This window comes from Camelus ferus, chromosome 6 (assembly GCF_009834535.1).
Source record: "Camelus ferus isolate YT-003-E chromosome 6, BCGSAC_Cfer_1.0, whole genome shotgun sequence".
Lineage (NCBI taxonomy): Eukaryota > Metazoa > Chordata > Mammalia > Artiodactyla > Camelidae > Camelus > Camelus ferus.
Genome location: NC_045701.1, coordinates 73,957,220 through 73,976,423, shown reverse-complemented (window position 1 = coordinate 73,976,423; position 19,204 = coordinate 73,957,220). Strand labels below are relative to the sequence as shown.

The following is a 19,204-nucleotide window of genomic DNA, read 5'->3' as shown; positions in this document are numbered from 1 at the left end:
GATTATATACAGGAAATACAGGAAGAGAGATGAGTGGGTGGAGATGAGGGGGTGGCTGGAAAGGCTCTGTCATAAAATTAGGGACAGTTCTTCATCTCTGGCTGATCCAGGCCACATAGGAACACTGGCCCCATGCCCCTGGAACTTCCAATTAAAACAAAAACAAAAACTGGAAATCTAAAATTATATATGAGTTATCTGAAAATTAAAATACATTTGTGTATTGGATGATGCCCAAGGGACACTCACGGGGCACAGTCTGTAAACCCCTCACGCTGAAGACAAGGAACACCCTGTCCTCTGAGATGAGGAATCAGGATGCTGGACTAAGTGGAAGAGCTGATTTGTGCAGCGCTGCCCAACACTAGGGAGAGAGAAGAAGAAAAGACTCCGTTCTTGCTCCTCCAGCCAGTCCAGTGAATCCAGGAAGGAAGGAGGTGTCGGGGCAGTTGCAAGAGCTCCCCTGCATACGCTCAGGAACCTAAGTGTGCTGACCTGGTCCACGACCAGTGGGGAGGGCACAGCTAGACCCAGCCCCACGCAGACTTCACGAACAGCAAAGTCCCCCTCGGAGGGCGTCAGATCCAGCCCAGCCATTCCATCCCAGATGCATGAGGGAATAAAGCCATGACTTCTTATGGACACCCACAGTGACTTCATGTTTCCAGTGCTTCCAGAAAGTGCTGCCTGAAAAGCAGTGGTTAGGTTTCCCAAATCTAGCAATCCAGGTTCAAGGTTACTGCTAACTCTTGATGGCCAGAGCAGAGTTAGAGTTCACAGAACAGTGCTGTTCTGTTTAGTCTTTAAAACACACACACACACACACACACACACACACTCGTCCTCCTGTGTGAAATGAAGTAATTTGTGTCAATCCTGTGATTTTGGCCTCTGCAGCATTGAGGTGTCCCACAAAACCTTCTGACCAGCCCACATCATGTACCACCACGTGCACAGAATTTGACGTCAGATCTCTCCATTTTGCAATATCAATTACTCTCTCGGAGAGAAACACGGGAACTCAATCTGCATGCCTCAAAGAGAAGTCTGGTCTTCCTGCGAGGCTTGGGGTTTATACCACAGGAGAATTCTTTGTTAATGTTCTACTTATAACAAACACTGACTTTTAACAAAGAAGCAATTTGTAGAAACATAAGAAAAACTTTCCTAACATGCCTTCTATGTTCTTTTATGTCAATTATATACAGTGGGTGTTTTTTGTTCCCTTTTTCAAAAATTGATAGTAATTTTTAAGGAGAGTGCTAATGGTAAATTCCCAGTTCCAAAAGAGGATGTGTTATGATATGGTGATTACTCAGTTTTGGATGAAACACGTTCAATTGCCCTTTGAAGAATCACTGTAAAACAGCATTCTTTGAATCTCTGCAAAGACCTAGCTCAAATAAAATATTGCGATTTAGAGAAAGGAAGGAAAAAGACTTCCGTGGTTTTGCCCAGAGCTGACTTAACTGTGTCTGCGTTTCAGTCCAATGTTTGCATGTGTTTAACGCACACGCACAGCTTGAAGGAGGACGCGCACACTCGGTTTTGCAGTGTTTGGGTGTGAATCAAAGGGAAACATGTGGTTCCATTCTGTTTCCTGTAGCATTCAGTTAAGCGAAAGCAGAAACCTAATTTATACTGATACTGCCACCACAGGGGGTGATCTTGCAAAGGCCTGGGGTCAGGGAGGGGGAATCTCTAGGTCAATGTGCAGATGTAATGGCCTAGGTGGGCTTGGAAAGTACACTGGACATGGCGTGGTCTGTCTTCCAGGGACCGTGGGTTTTCATTTGGTTGATTTGGGGTTTTGTCTTTCTTTTTTCTCAGTGCTGTGTGGATGCCTCTAGCAATCTGCTATCTGTGAAACATGGGTGATGTTCTGAAGTCATCCTGCACAATTACAAAATGAAACAATAGGAATGGCCATGGTCATTACAAAGAACAAAGAAGAGAAACTAGGGGTGAAAATGTTATTCCTTTTCTGTTTCCTTTTGGTACTGAAAACGAACTAGAGTGGTCATTAAGATGGTCACAGCAGAATCCTCAGCTGGTAAGAAGGTCCTTTGCTCTGTTTTGATTATAGGAGTAAGAGAATTTATATGGAGATTTGGAAAACAGAGGAAAGTATAAAGATGGACGTAAGAGCTTGGCAGGGATTTGCCAGACTGTGAATACATTAACCAATTAAACACAAGTGACCTCGGACTTTCACCAAGGTCTGCAGAACTCAGGTTCTGATTGCTTGTCTGCACTGAGGACACCCCCACCAGAACCGGAGCGCCACGTGATTGGGGGGTTTGTGTGTCTCCTTCACCCTTGCATTCCAGCACCTGGGGTTTACCTGGCATGCAGCGGGAGCTAGTCAAAACCGTTGTAAATGAACAAATTGTTTTTTGTTAAAGTGGGTTACCAATGTTCGCCTGCCTGCCTAATTTTAACTTGGGAATTCTATTCCTCCCACCTGCCTCTCATCTAAAGCTAGGTTTGGCAGGTAATACTTCTTGCTCTCTGTCCTTGTATATATCCCCAAGCAAATCTCAGGGAGATTTTTGTCTTTTTGTTTGTAAAGGTCACAATGCTTTGTGGATAGACCAAGACTCTCACCCGTTGTGCATTGTGTTCTGGGAAGCACACTGCACCAAACTCATTTTCTGTTTTCAAGCTCTAGTGTTGAATGAAACTTTGCTGTTGAGTCCTGCGAAACCCACTCCAGTATCACTGATCTGAGTAGCCAGTGTGAAAGCTTACCAACCTTAGGGATTAGGCATCAAGTCAGCGGCAACCTGAAGGGAATCTGCTCCCATTTCAAGAAATGTGACTTCCAGTGTGAAAGTCGACTTTTACACTAGAAGCTAACAGACCAATGGATGACAGCCCAGGGCTGCTTCAAAGACATTCATATTTAGTTTTAAATTAGAAACAAATAATTAAGTACCGACTGCAGAGAGACTAAATGTGTTTCTATATTATTTGAGATCATTTACAGTTTTCCTGTAGGAACATTTGAAGACTTCTAATAGGGCATTTATCACATACTGAAGCATGAGAATGCAGTTAGTCAAGTTTCTGCTCAGATATGCTATGTTTGAGAGGATTTTTGTTAAAATTTGGAAACAAAAGTTACCTCTGAATCTCTTGGTCCACCTAGTGTAAGTAAAACCTCAGATTAGTTTCCAGGCCCATTTTGCATAAGGGTGGTTAAGAAAGCCCTCGGGGGTAACTGGCTGCCTTAATACTGTTGAGACAAAAAACATACTGGGAAGCAGTCAAATATAAATTAAAGAATGTCCCTGAATCCAAAAATAAAGTGACTTAGTTTCAATTACATATTTTGCTTCAGACAAAATACTGTGCTCCACTCCTCTATTTCTGTTTACCATTCTTAACTGTGTGGATTTTAAAAAAAAAAAGAAATCACAGGTCCTGCTAAATTCACCACATCCAACCTCAATATCGAACAGGTAATTCTAGAAAGCTGTATATATGACATTAGACTCAAACAATGCCAATGCTCAGTCCTCTTTCCTCCCCTGAGCCTTACTCAATCTCCAGAACAGAAGTGATCCCCACCAACTCGACAGTGCTGTGAAGACTAAGGGAGCTGATACATGCAAAGTGGCAGGCACACTGTCTGGACAATAAATAAAACAGCAAACACAGAAGCAATTAGAAAAACATGCCTGTCATCAGGTAAGCACAAGAGTTTGCGCAGAGCTGACTTACCGTGTCTGCGTTACTGAATGCTACAGGAAACAGAATGGAGCCACGTGTTTCTCTTTGAAAAGTCAACCAGTGGAGTTCATTTCCAAAAGGGTTTAGCAACCTAAGTACTGTCGTTTGCATTTTAAAAAAGGCTGGATAATTTTAAGAGCAGTAGTGACATTCGTAGCTATTGAAGCTGAGATAATGATAAAGGTAATCAGATTCCACGCCTCACTGCCCATGGTGATCCCTGGGATCAGGGGATTTCTTCTTTAGGGAACTATAGCATGACCTTAAAACCATACCCTCTGAGGACCACAGCAGGTCTTGGGATCTGGCAGTCAGGCTGACTCCCATTTTGGCTCTGATTCCCCTTTGCCTGGTTGTTAACCTTCCTGTTGCAGGAAACTGCAACCACTAGGCATATTTTAGATGTTCATTTACAGGTCTCCAGCCACAATCTCTTGTAGGCACCAAGACCTCTGGGGAGTTGTAGGCATACCGATATTATTAGGAAAACATTTATTTTGTAGGTCTTTCAATAGTAACAGGGCACATTCACAGGAATTCTCTCATTTGACCCTCTCTACCAATACTATGAGGCTGGCAGAACAGTACCTTTTGCTCCACCGTTTATGTAAGGTAACTGCTAGCCGGTGGCAGAGCCAGGACTGGGCCCTGCATCTTCTGGCTCTAAGTTAGAGATGCTCATGACAACTACCAAGAAAAGAAGCACAGAATGACTGGCGAGAGGACCTGAACGACAAAAATTGTAAGCTGTGACAAATAACAATAAAGACGAATAAGACGTCCTCACAAAGCTATTTCCAATGACAGAGGTTTGACTAGAAGGTATGGGGGAAAATAGCTCTAGAACTACTTAGGATAGAAAAATCTCTCTCCAGCTCTTTGATTTCTGTAAAACTTCACTGTCTTGGTCTTCCCTGAACCTCTAGCTTTTTCCTTTTAGCTTCCTTCCTTTTCCTCCTTCATCTTGTAAAGTTACGCACCTATTTCCCAAGATCTGCCTCTCTCCCTGGAGATCTTAGCAATCCTCAGTGCGTCTACTGTCGTGGCCAGGCTGACAATCCACAAGTCCCTGACGCTAACCCTTATCTCTCATCTGAGTTCATCACATACTTCCTAATGGAAACTGCTATAGATTGACTCTTGGATGCCTTATGTTTTGTAACACCAACATCAAACTATGACCTCATCCTAAAATCTAGTTTTCTTATATGGCCCCTGTTGTATTTTTGCTGTTAATGAAATCGTAACCTTTTCAGTCTAGACATTCCTTACCTCTCTCTTCCGTCCAACCAGCTAGCAATGCCTATTGATTCTCTCTCTCAAATGTCCTTTTGTTTCGTCCTTGTTACCTTCCTATGATCATCATCATAGAATAAATCCTTAAAAACATATTTCCTGGACCACTTAGACAATCACCTGCTATTTATTTTCCTTGAACCCACTGAAAAAAATTCTTTCAGCAGAGCCAACACCATCTTCCTAAAAATTAAGCTTTGGGCATTTCATCTTCTGCTCAAAAACTTTCAATGTCTTCTCACTGTTTTCAGAAGCAATCTATCAACATGGCATTCAAGTTCTCCCCACTACAGGCCTCAAGTACATGGGAAGAAAAAAAAAATAAACTAAAAGCATAGCTATCATTAGTTTTACATCTACTGTGAACCAGATAAGACTCATGAAACATTTTCACATGTTACTATAAGTCTTTACACAGACTTACAAAGTGGCATTATTATTTTATAGAGAAATCCAGTAAGTGACCCAAGGACAAAGAGCTGGTTGGAGGCAGGGCTAGGTCTTGAATCACAGACCACATGCCTCTAAAACAGGCGATCCTTCTGCCGTCCCACACTGTCTGCCTATCCCTCAAGCCACGCATTCTGATCCGACTGCACACCTAGTTTGAGAACACAGCCTGTATCTCCTTCCTTTGAGGTTATATTTACGCTAGTATCTTCACCTGGCATGTTCTTTCTTTGGGTCCCACCAGTCAAAATCTGAGCCACCCAGTCTATGTGCGTTTCTTTAATGTCTATAACCAACAGTATTCTTACTTGCCTTGATATATAGCCCATCCTGCCTTAAAACAGAGCCATGTGTACAATCTGTATTTCCCTCCTTGACATTAAGCCTCTTCGCATCTCCACCAACTTCAAAATAAACTGCTGTTCCATAAATACGTGTTGAATTAAAATGCTCACCACCACACTTTCTCCTCTGAAAGTTTCATTAGGAGTGTAATGGTAATTAAGAGTCAGAACTGGATTGGAAAGCCTGCTCAGCCTGTTTATTAGCAGCGTGCTATCTTGGGAAACTTCGTTAGCTTCATTAAGCATTAGTTGCCTCATTTATAAAGTGAGGGTATTAATGGTGACTACCTCACTGAGTTGTTATGAGCACATAATAAGATAACGTAAACACAGTCCTCACACACTGTCTGCTACCTGGTACTCTGTCAGTCAGCATCAGTGGTGAGGGAGGGTGATGGTAGTTACGTAAGATGATCTCTGACATTACAGTCCGAAGTAACAGCAGGAAATAATCATCTAGGCCATTAAACTACCTGCCACTTTATAGAAAATGGAGTAGAAAAATAAATGAAATTAAAAGAGGTTAACTAAGGGGCCAAGAAAAGGATATGAGACTTAATTGCCCATCATCTCCTGTTATCCTGAGTATGGACTGACTTTAGGATGAAGGTTAGTTTTGCCGATCAACAGGGCTCATCCAAATGTCTTTAAGAGATCCTACGTTCCAAAGATGTCATCTCAGGCTGGGAAATGACAGGCCTGGCTGTCAGTACCATCTTTGAGGCTAATACAGTTATACAGTTCCCTCTGCCATCTATCAGGGAAGCACTAACAGGATGAAACAGCCCCAGTGACAGCATCAGGATCTAAGCATAAGATGCTATGGGGTAGGTGGCTAATGAATTCCCCCATCAATATGCTGAGCTCCATGCCTTCTGAATGCAGCCAGGGGTCTAAAATCCATCATCTGTAGCTTCGGGGAGTCAATGAGTTACTTCTTGCCCTGATGCACTGAACAATACCCCAGGAGTAATGACTAGTAACAGTGTAAGCGGTGGGTCAATGAGATCATTCATCTAACTGGCGGTGTTGAGGTAGGCTTGTCATTAAGTCACAGGAGTCCCCCACTCACTCGATGGTGCCTAGAGTTTGCCTTGCTTGTTGCACCTTAGATTCATCGGTCTCAAAAGCCTCTGCTGTTTGGTTCCTGTTCAGCTATTTGATAACTGCAAATAATCAGGGATATGTGCCACCAGGTTGGCTTTAAATCAGCAGCATCCTGATGCTTCCTGAGAATTTTATATTACTTAAGTTGAAATCTCGGTGGTCTGATTAAAATCTATTCATTATTTAGGAAAATAAAATATATTGTTTTCTCAGACTTAAAAAAATGTTCATTGAAGAAAAAGCTATCCATGACTTAAGGACACTCTATGCCAGGAGCTTTGCAAGCGTTTTACAGACATCATCTCATACTGTGTAGACAGCTTAATTTCTCATATTTTAATTACTGTGGTCTTTCAAATCTGTTAGCTCTGTGTGAGCCAAGGTTGATCACAATATCCCCAAAATATAGCACCTTGCCTGGCACATTAAAACATTCAATTCACATATGATGAATGTCATTCATGAGCTAAATTCTCTGAATCCTAATTTTTCTAAATTCATATTATGTGTGCATCGAGGATTCTGAAACATGACTGTCATCAGTTAACAGTGAAAGGGTCACTGGTGTAAATGCTAAATGAGAAAGAGATGGTCATTTGGCCTCTGCTTCTCAGAGCCTTCCACCAGCCATGAAATGTTTTCTACAGACTTTGTCAACTCAGTTTTTACAGCTGTATTATTGCACATTTCATCTGCACACGAAATTTATCATTCAGTTTTCTTTCATACTTGAGGGATCAAAAATCTATAAAATGCTTTTATCTGTATATGTGCTTTTGTTTCCAGTTTACTTGGTGGAGGCAGCTACTCATCTCCACTCAATCTGGCTGTTCCCACATTGAGATGTTCGTTCTAGCAATGACTTTTTCTGGGCTCTATGAATGCCGGAGTCTAGGGCAAACCCTTTGTGTCTTCACCTGGTGCCCATGGTGGGTCTCAAACCACTTCCATACTATTGTTGCCTAGAAAGCTTTTGTTCTCCTAATGGTGCTGTTTATTGTTATTGCTTTGTTCTTCTATGTCTCCTCCTCCTCTGCCACCTCCACTCCCACCCACCACCACCTTCTCCACCTTCTTTAGGGAAGGTAGGAGATTTCCATTTGCCATGGTTTGTACAACTGGAGAAGGAACTTCAGGACAGGGTGGCTCACACTGTCCCTGGTGAGCAGAGAGCCCTTTGGCACATTATACTAAAAGGCAGCAGAAGCCCAATACACCACCTTGTGACACTGCCTTACAGTGAGACACCCAGGAAGCTGCACGAGTCAACGTATCCTGTTGATCCACCCGGGCCTCTCTCAGCAGGAACCGGGTTCTTCTCCAGGTGCTAACAGGAACCTCCAAAAATCTCACATTTAATTAGTTCACCAATTTACTTTTGATCAGATAAAATAGGAATTTGTTTACAGACACTGTCTCCGCAGACTTTCAAAAATACTTAAGAGGAAACTCAGCTTTTAATTAAAAAACGTATTCTTCCTTTCACTAATTTTTTTTTCCTTGAATGAAGTCATCAGTTGGACATTTCATCAGAAAACTACCATTCTTTGCTGATAACTTCAGAAAACTTGATTTCATCTGAACCTCAGGAAAATCTTGCAAGGTAATCTTTTTGGTGCCCATTTAAAAGAAGAAAAAAGGGAAGCTCAAAGTAGTGGAGTGACGTGCTCGAAGCCAACTAGCTCACTGGATATGGGCAGAAGCGAGACAGATCCAAACCTCCTGATCACAAATTAAGCACATTTTTCTACTGCAGCCATCTGCCTTTCAAAACCAAGTGTGGAATCAAAGTAAACAGATTTAGATACAGATACCTCGGGAATAATAAAGATCTGAGAGAACACACACCAACTCCCATGCAGGTGCTGCCTCTGGTCCAGCTTCATAAACAGTCACTTCATCAAAGCCACCTTCCACTCCCTTCTCCCACCTTCTTCTCCGACTCTGCTAGGATGGAATGGCTAAGCTGGAAGTGGCAGAGAGGATACCCAGCAGGCCCTCTCCACAGAAGTGGCTAATGATCTGGAAAAGCTCCTAAGCCTAGAAAACCCAAAGAGGGCTTTTTCACTAAGAACAAATAGCAGCAGAAGGAAATACAGAGCCAGCCTGCAGCGCACAGCGCTCTGTGGGAAGCAAAATGGCAGCTGATGGACACCTTTGTTGTTTTCTTGTTCCTTCCCTCTTGACTTGTGCTCCCTGTCTCAGAATGCCAACATCCCTCTGTCCTTCCCTGCGGATTCCCCCACAGACAGTCCCAGAATCAAATCCACTTCTACCACTGGTCAAATCCAGAGATAGATCCAAGCTCACAGCCACCCAACCTCACTGAAGACAAACTTGGCAGATTGGTTGGTTTACTGTAAATATCCCCCCAACAGACAGCCAAATGAAGCAGCCAGGCTGGCAACTGATAGATGCAATAGATGTGAAGAACAGACCGCTGAGCACAATTCAGCTCTGCTCCCATTTATTCTGCAGGAGTCTCTTCAAGGGCTATCAATTATGGAGAACAATACTACATAAGCCAAACTTAAGAAATATCCAATTTCCCAAACCTGACACAGAGAAGACCATCAACCTTTTTCTGGGGGGGTCCACTTTTCTGGAAGGAGAATTCTTGGTCATTATGAGAAGAGGGTCAGTGTGAACAGCAGTCCTTTCTCTTCTCCTACTTTGTTTTATGTAAGTATCTACATCATAAGTCAGGAGTGAAACAGTTGGGGAAGGTTATAGATTCTTGTCAAACAAAACAGATGCTCTGACACATAAATTTTCACTGTTCCTGAAAAGCTCATCATTAAAAAAAATGAATCCAAGAGTATTTACTATAAGTTACACACAGAGAGAATAAAATTAACAGGATGTCTTTTTTAAACCCTGCATGAACTACATAAAGAGGAGCTAATAGTTGCCCAGTTCTCTCTGACCTTCCATTTTGTAGGTGGTGAGAGGAGGCTGTCAAGAGTTTCAGAAGGGCTCCACACAAAACTACTAGAGTTGATAAAAGAATTTGGCAAGGTAGCAGGATACAAGATCAACATATAGAAATCAGTTGCATTTCTTTACACTAACTATGAAATATCAGGACATGAAAAGTAAAGAAACAATCCCTTTTAAAATTACACCCAAAAAGATAAGATACTTAGGAATAAATCTGACCAAGGAAGTGAAATGCTTCTACATGGAGAACTACAAAACACTGACTAAGGAAATTAAAGATGACTTAGAGAAATGGAAAGATATCCCATGTTCTTGGATTGGAAGAATTAATATTGTTAAAATGTCCATACTACCCAAAGCAATCTACAGATTTAATGCAATCCCTATCAAATTACTCAGGACACTTTTCACAGAACTAGAAAAAAATAATCTTAAAATTTATATGTAATCACAAAAGACCCAGAGCTGCCAAAGCAAGACTGAAGAAAAATAATGAACCTGATGAAATAACCCTCCCAGACTTCAGACAATACTGCAGAGCTACAGTCATCAAAACAGCATGGTACTGGTACAAAAACAGACATATGGATAAATAGAACACATTAGAGAGCCCAGAAATAAACCCACAGACTTTTGGCCAATTAATCTTTGGCAAAGGAGGCAAGAATATACAATGGAGTAAAGACAGTCTTTTCAGCAAATGGTGTTGGGAAAACTGGCCAGTCGCATGTAAATCAACAAAGTTAGAATACTCCCTTACACTATACACAAAACTAAACTTAAAATGGCTTAAAGACTTAAACATAAGACAAGACAGTATAAACCTCTTAGAAGAAAACATAGGCAAAACATTATCTGACATAATTCTGAGCAATGTTCTCCTAGGGCAGTCTACCCAGGCCACAGAAATGAAAGCAAAAATAAACAAATGAAACCTAATTAAACTTATATGCTTTTGCACAGCAAAGGAAACCATAAGCAAAACAAGAAGAAAACTGACAGAATGGGAGAAAATATTTGCAAAAGATTAGACTGACAAGGGCTTAATTTCAAGAATACATAAACAGTTCATACAGCTTAATAATGAAAAAACAAACAACTCAATCCAAAAATGGGCAGAAGAGCTAAACAAGCAATTCTCCAAAGAAGACATACAAATGGCCAATAGGCACATGAAAAATGCTCAAAATCACTAATTATCAGAGAAATGCAAATCAAAACTACAATGAGGTATCACCTCACACCACTCAGAGTGATCATCATTAAAAAGTTTACAAACAATAAATGCTGGAGATGGTGTGGAAAAAAGGGAACTCTCCTACACTGTTGGTGGGAATGTAGTTTAGTGCAGTAATTACAGAAAACAGTATGGGGATTCCTCAAAAAACTAAAAACAGACTTACCATATGATCCAGCAATCCCACTCCTGGGCATATATCCAGAGGGAACTTTAATTTGAAAAGATACATGCACCCCAATGTTCATAGCAGCACTATTTACAGTAGCCGAGACATGGAAACAACCTAAATATCCATCGACAGATGACTGGATAAAGAAGTTGTGGTATATTTATACTCAGCCATAAAAATAATAAAATAATGCCATCTGCAGCAACATAGATGGACTTGGAGATTGTAATTCTAAGTGGAGTATGCCAGAAAGAGAAAGAAAAATATCATATGATATCACTTATATGTGGAATCTAAAAAAAAGACAAATGAACTTATTTACAAAACAGAAACAAACTCACAGACATAGAGAACAAACTTATGGTTACCAGTGTGGGAAGGAATAAATTGGGAGTACGAGATTTGCAGATACTAACTACTATATATAAAATAGATGAACAAGTTTCTACTGTAGAGCACAGGGAACTATGTTCAATATCTTGTAGTAACCTATAAAGAAAAAGAATGTGAAAACAAATGTATGTATATATATGTATGACTGGAACATTATGCTATATACCAGTCATTGGCACAACATTGTAAACTGACTATACTTCAATTAAAAAAAAAAGGGTTTCAGGCTGGCAATAGCGAGTCCTTTCTCTGGTCCAATTTTGTTGCTATTATAAAAAAAGGTGAGTGTAACATGACGCGGCTCCATAGAGCCTAGATTCAGGGGCAATAGGCTGATGTCCCTCCCAAGGAAGAGCTTCTCTCTAAATACTCAGCAGATTAATTTCTCAACAATAGATTTCAATGGAGGCAACTTATATTTGAAGTAATAATTTGTAAAAATCCTTCTTCCTTAAGGTACCCTCTCCCTCTACAGAATTTCATTCCATGAACACATCAACAAAGATCTTTTTGCCTTTGTCAGACACATTTCATCTATGATTTCATTAATATCATGATTAATAATCGACACAGAAAATAGTGCATCACGGAAGGGTGAACCCAAAACGAAAAAATGTAAGCTAATTTTAAGCAAACAATCTCTAAATTATTTTGATCTCTTGGCCTTCTCTGATTTTTTTTTTCTTTTTAATGATCTAATTCTTATCTTGTTCAACAGGCCTATTTAATCATCATGAGGCCCAGATGAGTGGGAAGAGGTCCTGTTTAAAAGAAACCAGCAAGAGAAAGAAGAGCCTCTGCTCTTTTGGCCAGAACAACAGAGAATCTGAGCAAACTGTGAAACAGGAAGAACTGTGCCGACAGCACCTATACCCAGCTCTGCTTTGGTGTCCGTTTCTCTGTCCCTTTCTTCATCCTAGAGCTCCAATGCCTTCATCCTGCCCAAGCTCTCTCCCCCGTATTCCTGCCATCCGCCCAAATGTTGTATGTCCCCAGATCAGTCCTGCTTATTTCTCCTCCCTGCTCCCCAACTGTCCAAGCAGAACTCAAGTCCTGTCCAGGCAGCCGCCCTTAGCCCAGTGCGGGAAGGATCCGAATAAGATGGACTGAACTGATTACTCAATGACTCAAGGGCCTCCAGTGAAATAAGAGTTTATGAAGATACCTGCTTTCCTAAAGAGTTTTTAATGTGTAGGGAAGTCAGCATGACAAAGGAAGAGATACGGGAGACTTGGAGCCCGTGAGGAAGGACTGAGTGCAGCCTGGAGCAACTGCAGTACACGTGCAGCATACCTCGGTGCACACAGCGCCCCTTCCGTGCAGGCGGCAGACACGGCTGGTGGGAGCCAGGACTCCCGCTGGCTGGATTTACCTAGTGCTCTCACCAGCCTCCCCAGTGGAAGGCTTGCAGTGAGAGAGGGAGAGGTACTCAGAGCTGGCAGGCAAGATGAAGCCTGTCTTCCATTCCTGCTCTGGGGGCTTGAAAACAGGCAAGTCTGTTTTAGACGGGGTGCTCATTTCTGGGTGAGACTCCCCGGTGTTTTGGGAAAGCATTTTCCCTTCCTTCAGTAGGCTAACTTGGAGGGTAAAGGGGGCTTATTCCAATGACACTGTTACCACTGCTCAAAAGTCTTCAGGAATTCCTAGGAATTGTCTTCAGCTCCAGTTTATAGAACACAAACTCTCAGTCTCTCTCTCCTCTCTCTCTCTCTGTCTCTCTCTCTCTCTCTCTCTCTCACACACACACACACACACACACACACACACACACACACACACTAGTTTAAGGGTTTAGTTCTGAGCAATGTACTAGCTTGACAACCACTCGGAAGTAGCACGCAGCTACCTTTGGTTATTTCCACAATGAACACCCACACTCAAAAGAATGAAGCTTTGCCCACGTGACCCTTGCCAGGGCACATCCCCAGGCAAGTCCGTCCTCTTCCTCAGGCCCCCTGCTCCCTTTCTTCCCCTGCCCCTGGGGTTCCCCCTCCTTTCTTCTCTTCATGTCTGTCCTCACTTTCTCTTTTTTCCCCCAGTGGGTTTCTCTTCTCCCAGGGGAACTGCAAAGGGGAAGGAAATCTTTGCCTCCTGCCCAACTTGTTCCACTTCCATTAGTGGCCCTTAAATTCTTTCCTTTTTGAGTAATTTTCTTCAGTACAAGGAAACAAACTGTGTTTAATAAAAAGATCCACATTTCCCTTTCACGACTGTGAAAGTCATATAAAATTATCTTAGTACGTATTTATGGCTTCATTTTCCTCCGATGCTTCTACGTAATTGTCCAAAACGAGAGGTAGGTTTTGTAATCAAGTCTTTTGACCTTCCACTTGCACCCTTCCCTATTCAGTGTGATAAGGAACCTTCCCCTTGCTCTGCCCACTCTGACCTCAGTTTTTATCACATGTTCTCTACATCTCTGTGAAGACATTTGCAGCTTAGGGCAATGGTCACCAAAGTACATTCTGCAGCTTGTTCTTATAAATCCATTTTTATTGGAATATAGTCACACACAGTTTCTATCTCTGGTAGACACCAGAGATGATCCACTAGGGAAGAAAAAATAATTTGAAATTATTAGACCAATGAAGTGGCCCCACAGTTAAGAGGCCACAGACATGTCAGATCCATTACAGAATAGTGTGGTTTTTTCACATCATAGGGTCTCTTTTTCTTTTCTCTAAAAATATCAGATAACATTTCCTGACCCCAGCTCTGAAGGACAATCTGTTGGAATTTTCCAGAATGTTTAAGCCATGATAGCATCATTGGAACAAGTCCACAATATCCAAGGCAGCTCTGTGCATTTTAACATACAATTTCTTGTATTTCTGCTTTTAAGAGACAAAATGGAATGCTGTGTTTCCTCCTAGAAGTTCCCAGAATCCTCGTACCCATTTTATAAAAACATTGCCAACTTAAAGCAAACTACGAGAAAATAAGAAAGCATTTCCCTTAGAAGTGGAGATGTTGTACCAAACACGAATGGGAAGACATAGATAAACTGGCAGCATATTATCTAACTTGAAAAAGATGCTCATGGCTGTGCCAAATCATATTTTTCTTAGTAAGTCACACTGAACAAAAAAAAAAAAGAAGATAAATCACCACGAAAATGCAAGTGAGCTGATAATAATAGCCTAGTTATAGCTGCCATGAAATAGTCATTAAGTTATATGCAGCATAAATCTCACAGAGTCTTGTAAATTATGGTGGTTCTTAGAGGCCAAATAAAGATAAACTGAACTAACTATGGCTGCCTGTCTCCGCGCTCCTTGGCGTGGCTTCTGAAAACGCTTAAGCTCAGGCTCATGGCAGCATATGGTTCCTGAAGCATCTGAGAAAGACGTTCCTAACTCTCTGCAAGACCCCGTTCCTAACCAGCCTTCCCCACATTCCTAGGCAGAGTCCTGGCCTGTTCCGGCTCACTCTGAGATCAGACAGGCTTCCAGCTCCAGCCTTTCCCTTCCAGCTGCTCCTGTTTCCAAGGCAGGCTGGAAGAGCAGGTGCTGGAGGAGGGCACTGCTTCGAGTGCTGAGCTGAGCTGGCTGCCGGGGTTCCAGCCAGCCACCTCCACTCCAGAGACCAGCAATGAAGTCTCACTCTGCGTTCTCTGGAAGAGGCGCGTATTAGCAAAACTCAGATTTCGAGATTCCCAATGAATGTGCCTCTTCCTCACTTCTGGAGGTTGGTGCTAATCCCCAGTTGATTTTTTCCTCTTAACTGCTTTTCCCTCCTGCCATTTAAACCGAATTCTTACTGCTCCAAATTAAATCCATTCTTTCCAGCCTTGTCATTGCTAACTAATGAGAACAATTCCTCTCTCTGCTCCTGGTGGCTGCACTTGGGGTACTTATGAATGAGAATCATATCCTTCTTTAGCCTACTTTCCTAACTGCAGACCGCACAGCTGATAAAATGGGTTAATTGTTGCTATAAAAATATTTTCTCTCCTCATAATGAAGTAATTTTTTCCACCAAATCATTTTAATTTCTTAGAATTGCACTGCGTTCTTAATGATCTGCCTTGAGTCAGGGCGCAGTCCTATTGGGCTCTGTACAAGCAAAATGTTGGCTATTACAGTACACATGAATCCACCAACTCTCGGTCATCAGGCTGCTTCTTTCTGCCCCACCCACTCTGGCCTCAGTTTTTAATCACTTGTTCTTTACATCTCTACAAGAAAGTCTGCAGGCTAGGGCAGGGGTCACCAAAGCACAGCCTGCAGCCTGTTTTTGGAAGTACATTTTTACTACAATAGAGTCTCTCCCATTTTTTTAAAAATGTAGTGTCTATAAGGGCTTTTTCACATTAACAATGGCAGAGTTGAGTAGCTCTGACAGAGACCATATGAACCAGAAAGCCCCAAATATTTATTATTTGGCCCTTTACAGAACACCTTTGCTGACCCCCCAGTGAGATTGCTGACACTCAAGGCGGCCCTCCTACTTGCAGCAGGTTAAGATGAACTGCACAGGCCAATTTCTCATTTGCACCTAACAGGTCTGCTACATCTTTCATGACAGGTCAGACCACACAGTAGAGAAGGGAGCCTGGACAGGAAGAGCCTAACATTTTCTATCCCTGAGGCCCCTCTGGCCATCATGGTTCATATCTGAAGGGGAGAATGAGGCTTAACACACACCACCTCTTGGAGACACCTCGGACACTCTGAGGCAGTTTTATAACCCCGTGCCCCTTTGTCATGTCTGTCTAGAATGTTTCACTGCATTTATCTGGCTCACCAACTCAGACCACTAGGAAGGTAAGAGAATCCAGGCCACTGCCAGTACTCACGATGTGAAGCTGGAGGAAGTCCCCGAGGCCGGGGGCACTGTCTATGCGCACCAGGATGCCGTCCTTCACGGTGGTGCTGAAGCCCACGGCCAGGCGGTCGGAGCGCGTGCTGGGCCGGTCGTTGGCTGGCCAGGTGTAGAGGATGAGGCCTCCGCTTTTCCCAAAGATGTATGTGGCGCCAGCTGTGAAAGCAAGGAGAGAAGGGGCCATCAGGACCCTGCTTTGCTCATTGCCAGCGGTGGGCGCACTGCTGAGACAGCCCCCACCCACCTGCCAGTATTTGGTGACTGTGAGGGAAGGTGGCTGTCAACCCAAATTAAAGACACAGGCAAACTGAATTAATAACAAAGCAGATGCTAGCGAGAGACATTCCTCACACCCTCAGATCCCACTGTATGAAGGCATAGGGCAAATGACAGGCTGTGTCTGAGAGCTTTGCTACATTGTCACAGACCACTTTTCCATCTTCAGTCTCATCGAGGACAGGCACAAGGTAGGAAATTAGTTCCCCCATCTCTTAGCAGAATGTTCTGCTCAGTGCCGCTGGGAGCAGCTCCAGGGACGCCTCACAAAACTGAAGGGAACCTGGAAGTCTAAAGCCATCATTCATTTTGTGCCTGTACCACCTACCACCCTCACAGAAAAGAAAGCCTGAGAAAACCAAGTCATGTGACTCAAAGCATTTGGCTATTTCACTCTTACATTGCTATAAAAAAAGGTGATAAAAATTAATTCCAGAAGCCTTTAAAAATTCACTCTAGTTTTTCCTGTACTTGTAGGATTTATCTGGTATTCTATAAACATTTCCAGCTCCTTTCCAAACTAAATTTCAAAAAGAAGATATGGGAGACATAGAAAAAAAAAAAACTCAGTTTAATGAATTTTGATTACAACAAGCAGGATTGTCAATCACGACTAGTGGGTTCATCAGGGGTTTTAATATTTACTTGTGCTTTAGCTACTATAATTTACAGACCCAGGGGTTAGTAAGAATATACTAATTTAAAGATACTTAGAAAACAGAAAAAAAAAATGAAGAAAATATTTGCATCTCATCAATTTAAAAAGTCTATTTTAAAAAACAAGTTTTTAAATCTGAATTTGGGGAAAAGCATTCAGATTTGGCAGCCAGAGTAGACTACACCATTGCAGTTTCTATATTGTGTGTATGTATGTTACCCATAGTGAGGAGTTCCATATGTTACTCATATGAACATTTGGCATCAGATTTTCTTGTGTGTTTCCTTCCTGCTGAACATAATCCAATCCTTGAAACCCTTTTAAAGCAACATTAGACAAGTATTCATATATCTTTAGCATTTCCTAAAAATCCCAAGCACTGGTCTACTGCTGGTTAGAATATTGGGTTGAATTATATTGTTTGAAGAAGAAATGAGTTATGCAGCTTGCTTAGAAATATTAGAGTCAGCTGCTTTGAGGCTGGAATTAGGAATATACGTCAAATGTCATCCCTTTTTTCAAGCAGTAAATCACGCTGTATTCTGAGGCATACAGAATCTAATTTGTCCTCTTTGAAAGGTCACTATTCCAGTTGCCCCAAAATGCTGTTTGTATATTACACATAGCATAACATTATTTTCCTTTTATGAATTTCTCAGTTCTTAGGGGATGGTGTCTGAAAAGCCTTCCACAGTCATCTGGAGAATTTGGGATTGTGGTATGGACAGTTTATGTTTAATTCTATATACAAAACAATGTTTGTTCCTTACTATCCACAGACACCGTCAAAATCTTCTTAACATTAGAAATGTGGATACAATGATTCACCCTTGACATCTCTCCATCTGTGAAGAATTTAAGTAATTCCCTTTCTGTAGATGATTACAAATGTCATCACCACTCCCTTTAGTCTTTATTTGGAAAACTGAAGGTTACTTGGTGATTAATGTATAGAATCAACAAAAATGCAAATCAGCCTGTGACATTTTGTGGCAATTTATAAAATCTTACACTATTCTATCCTAAATATATAGTGGATTCTGCCACAGAGCTCAATCCATACTCTTATCAGGAAATCATTTTGTCACTAGAAAAAGAACAAGTCAAAAGTTGATAACAGCAACATATATGCATGGCATATAAAAGTTTGCAAAAGCCTTTTCAAATTCATTAGCTGGACCTTCACAACAGTTCTATAGAATTTTTCATTTATTAACATTGTTTGGAGACAGAGACCTGAATATCTGACTTCAATAAGTGGCACCTCCTTTAATTCTCCATCTTAACCCTCCTGCCTCCAAAAGCCTAGTTTTACCATATACCAATCATACTTTAACATAATTCTACAATAAACTGTACCAATGATGGAAAGTTGACTGTACTTCATTCTTTTCATATCAAAAGATATGAAATAAAACCAAAGCAGAATGAAAACAAAGCCATAGCCCTCAAATCTGACATGTTTTCAAAAGCTAGCCTGATTTTTCTCACCATGCAAATAAGTTTACAAACCTTCTATAGTGCTTGTATTTTTCAGTAATTCTCAATATAAAGAATATGAAGAGGGAGAGCATTTTAAAAGATAAATATACAGCTTCATATAATGGTTAAAAGGTCACCATGACTTCATTTTTTAAATAAACAAACCTCACTAAGACAACATTAGGGTAAGTAGATATAAAAATCTGATTTAAAATTATTTTTATTGCTTCTGTTGTTCTGGATTTAGGATGTTACTATGTTAGATGATTCTAACTTCATAGGTGAGAAGA

General features: G+C 41.5%; 1 protein-coding gene across 3 annotated transcripts in view; it reads right to left on the bottom strand.

The window, feature by feature from the left end:
- NRXN3 (neurexin 3) overlaps positions 1–19,204 on the bottom strand; it is a 1,622,198-nt gene that overhangs the window by 316,015 nt on the left and 1,286,979 nt on the right. For all 3 annotated transcript variants that reach the window (XM_032482446.1, XM_006184279.3, XM_006184277.3), the window contains one exon: positions 16,473–16,654. In XM_032482446.1, the coding sequence (XP_032338337.1) occupies positions 16,473–16,654 (182 nt within the window). The remainder of the gene's footprint in view (positions 1–16,472; positions 16,655–19,204) is intronic.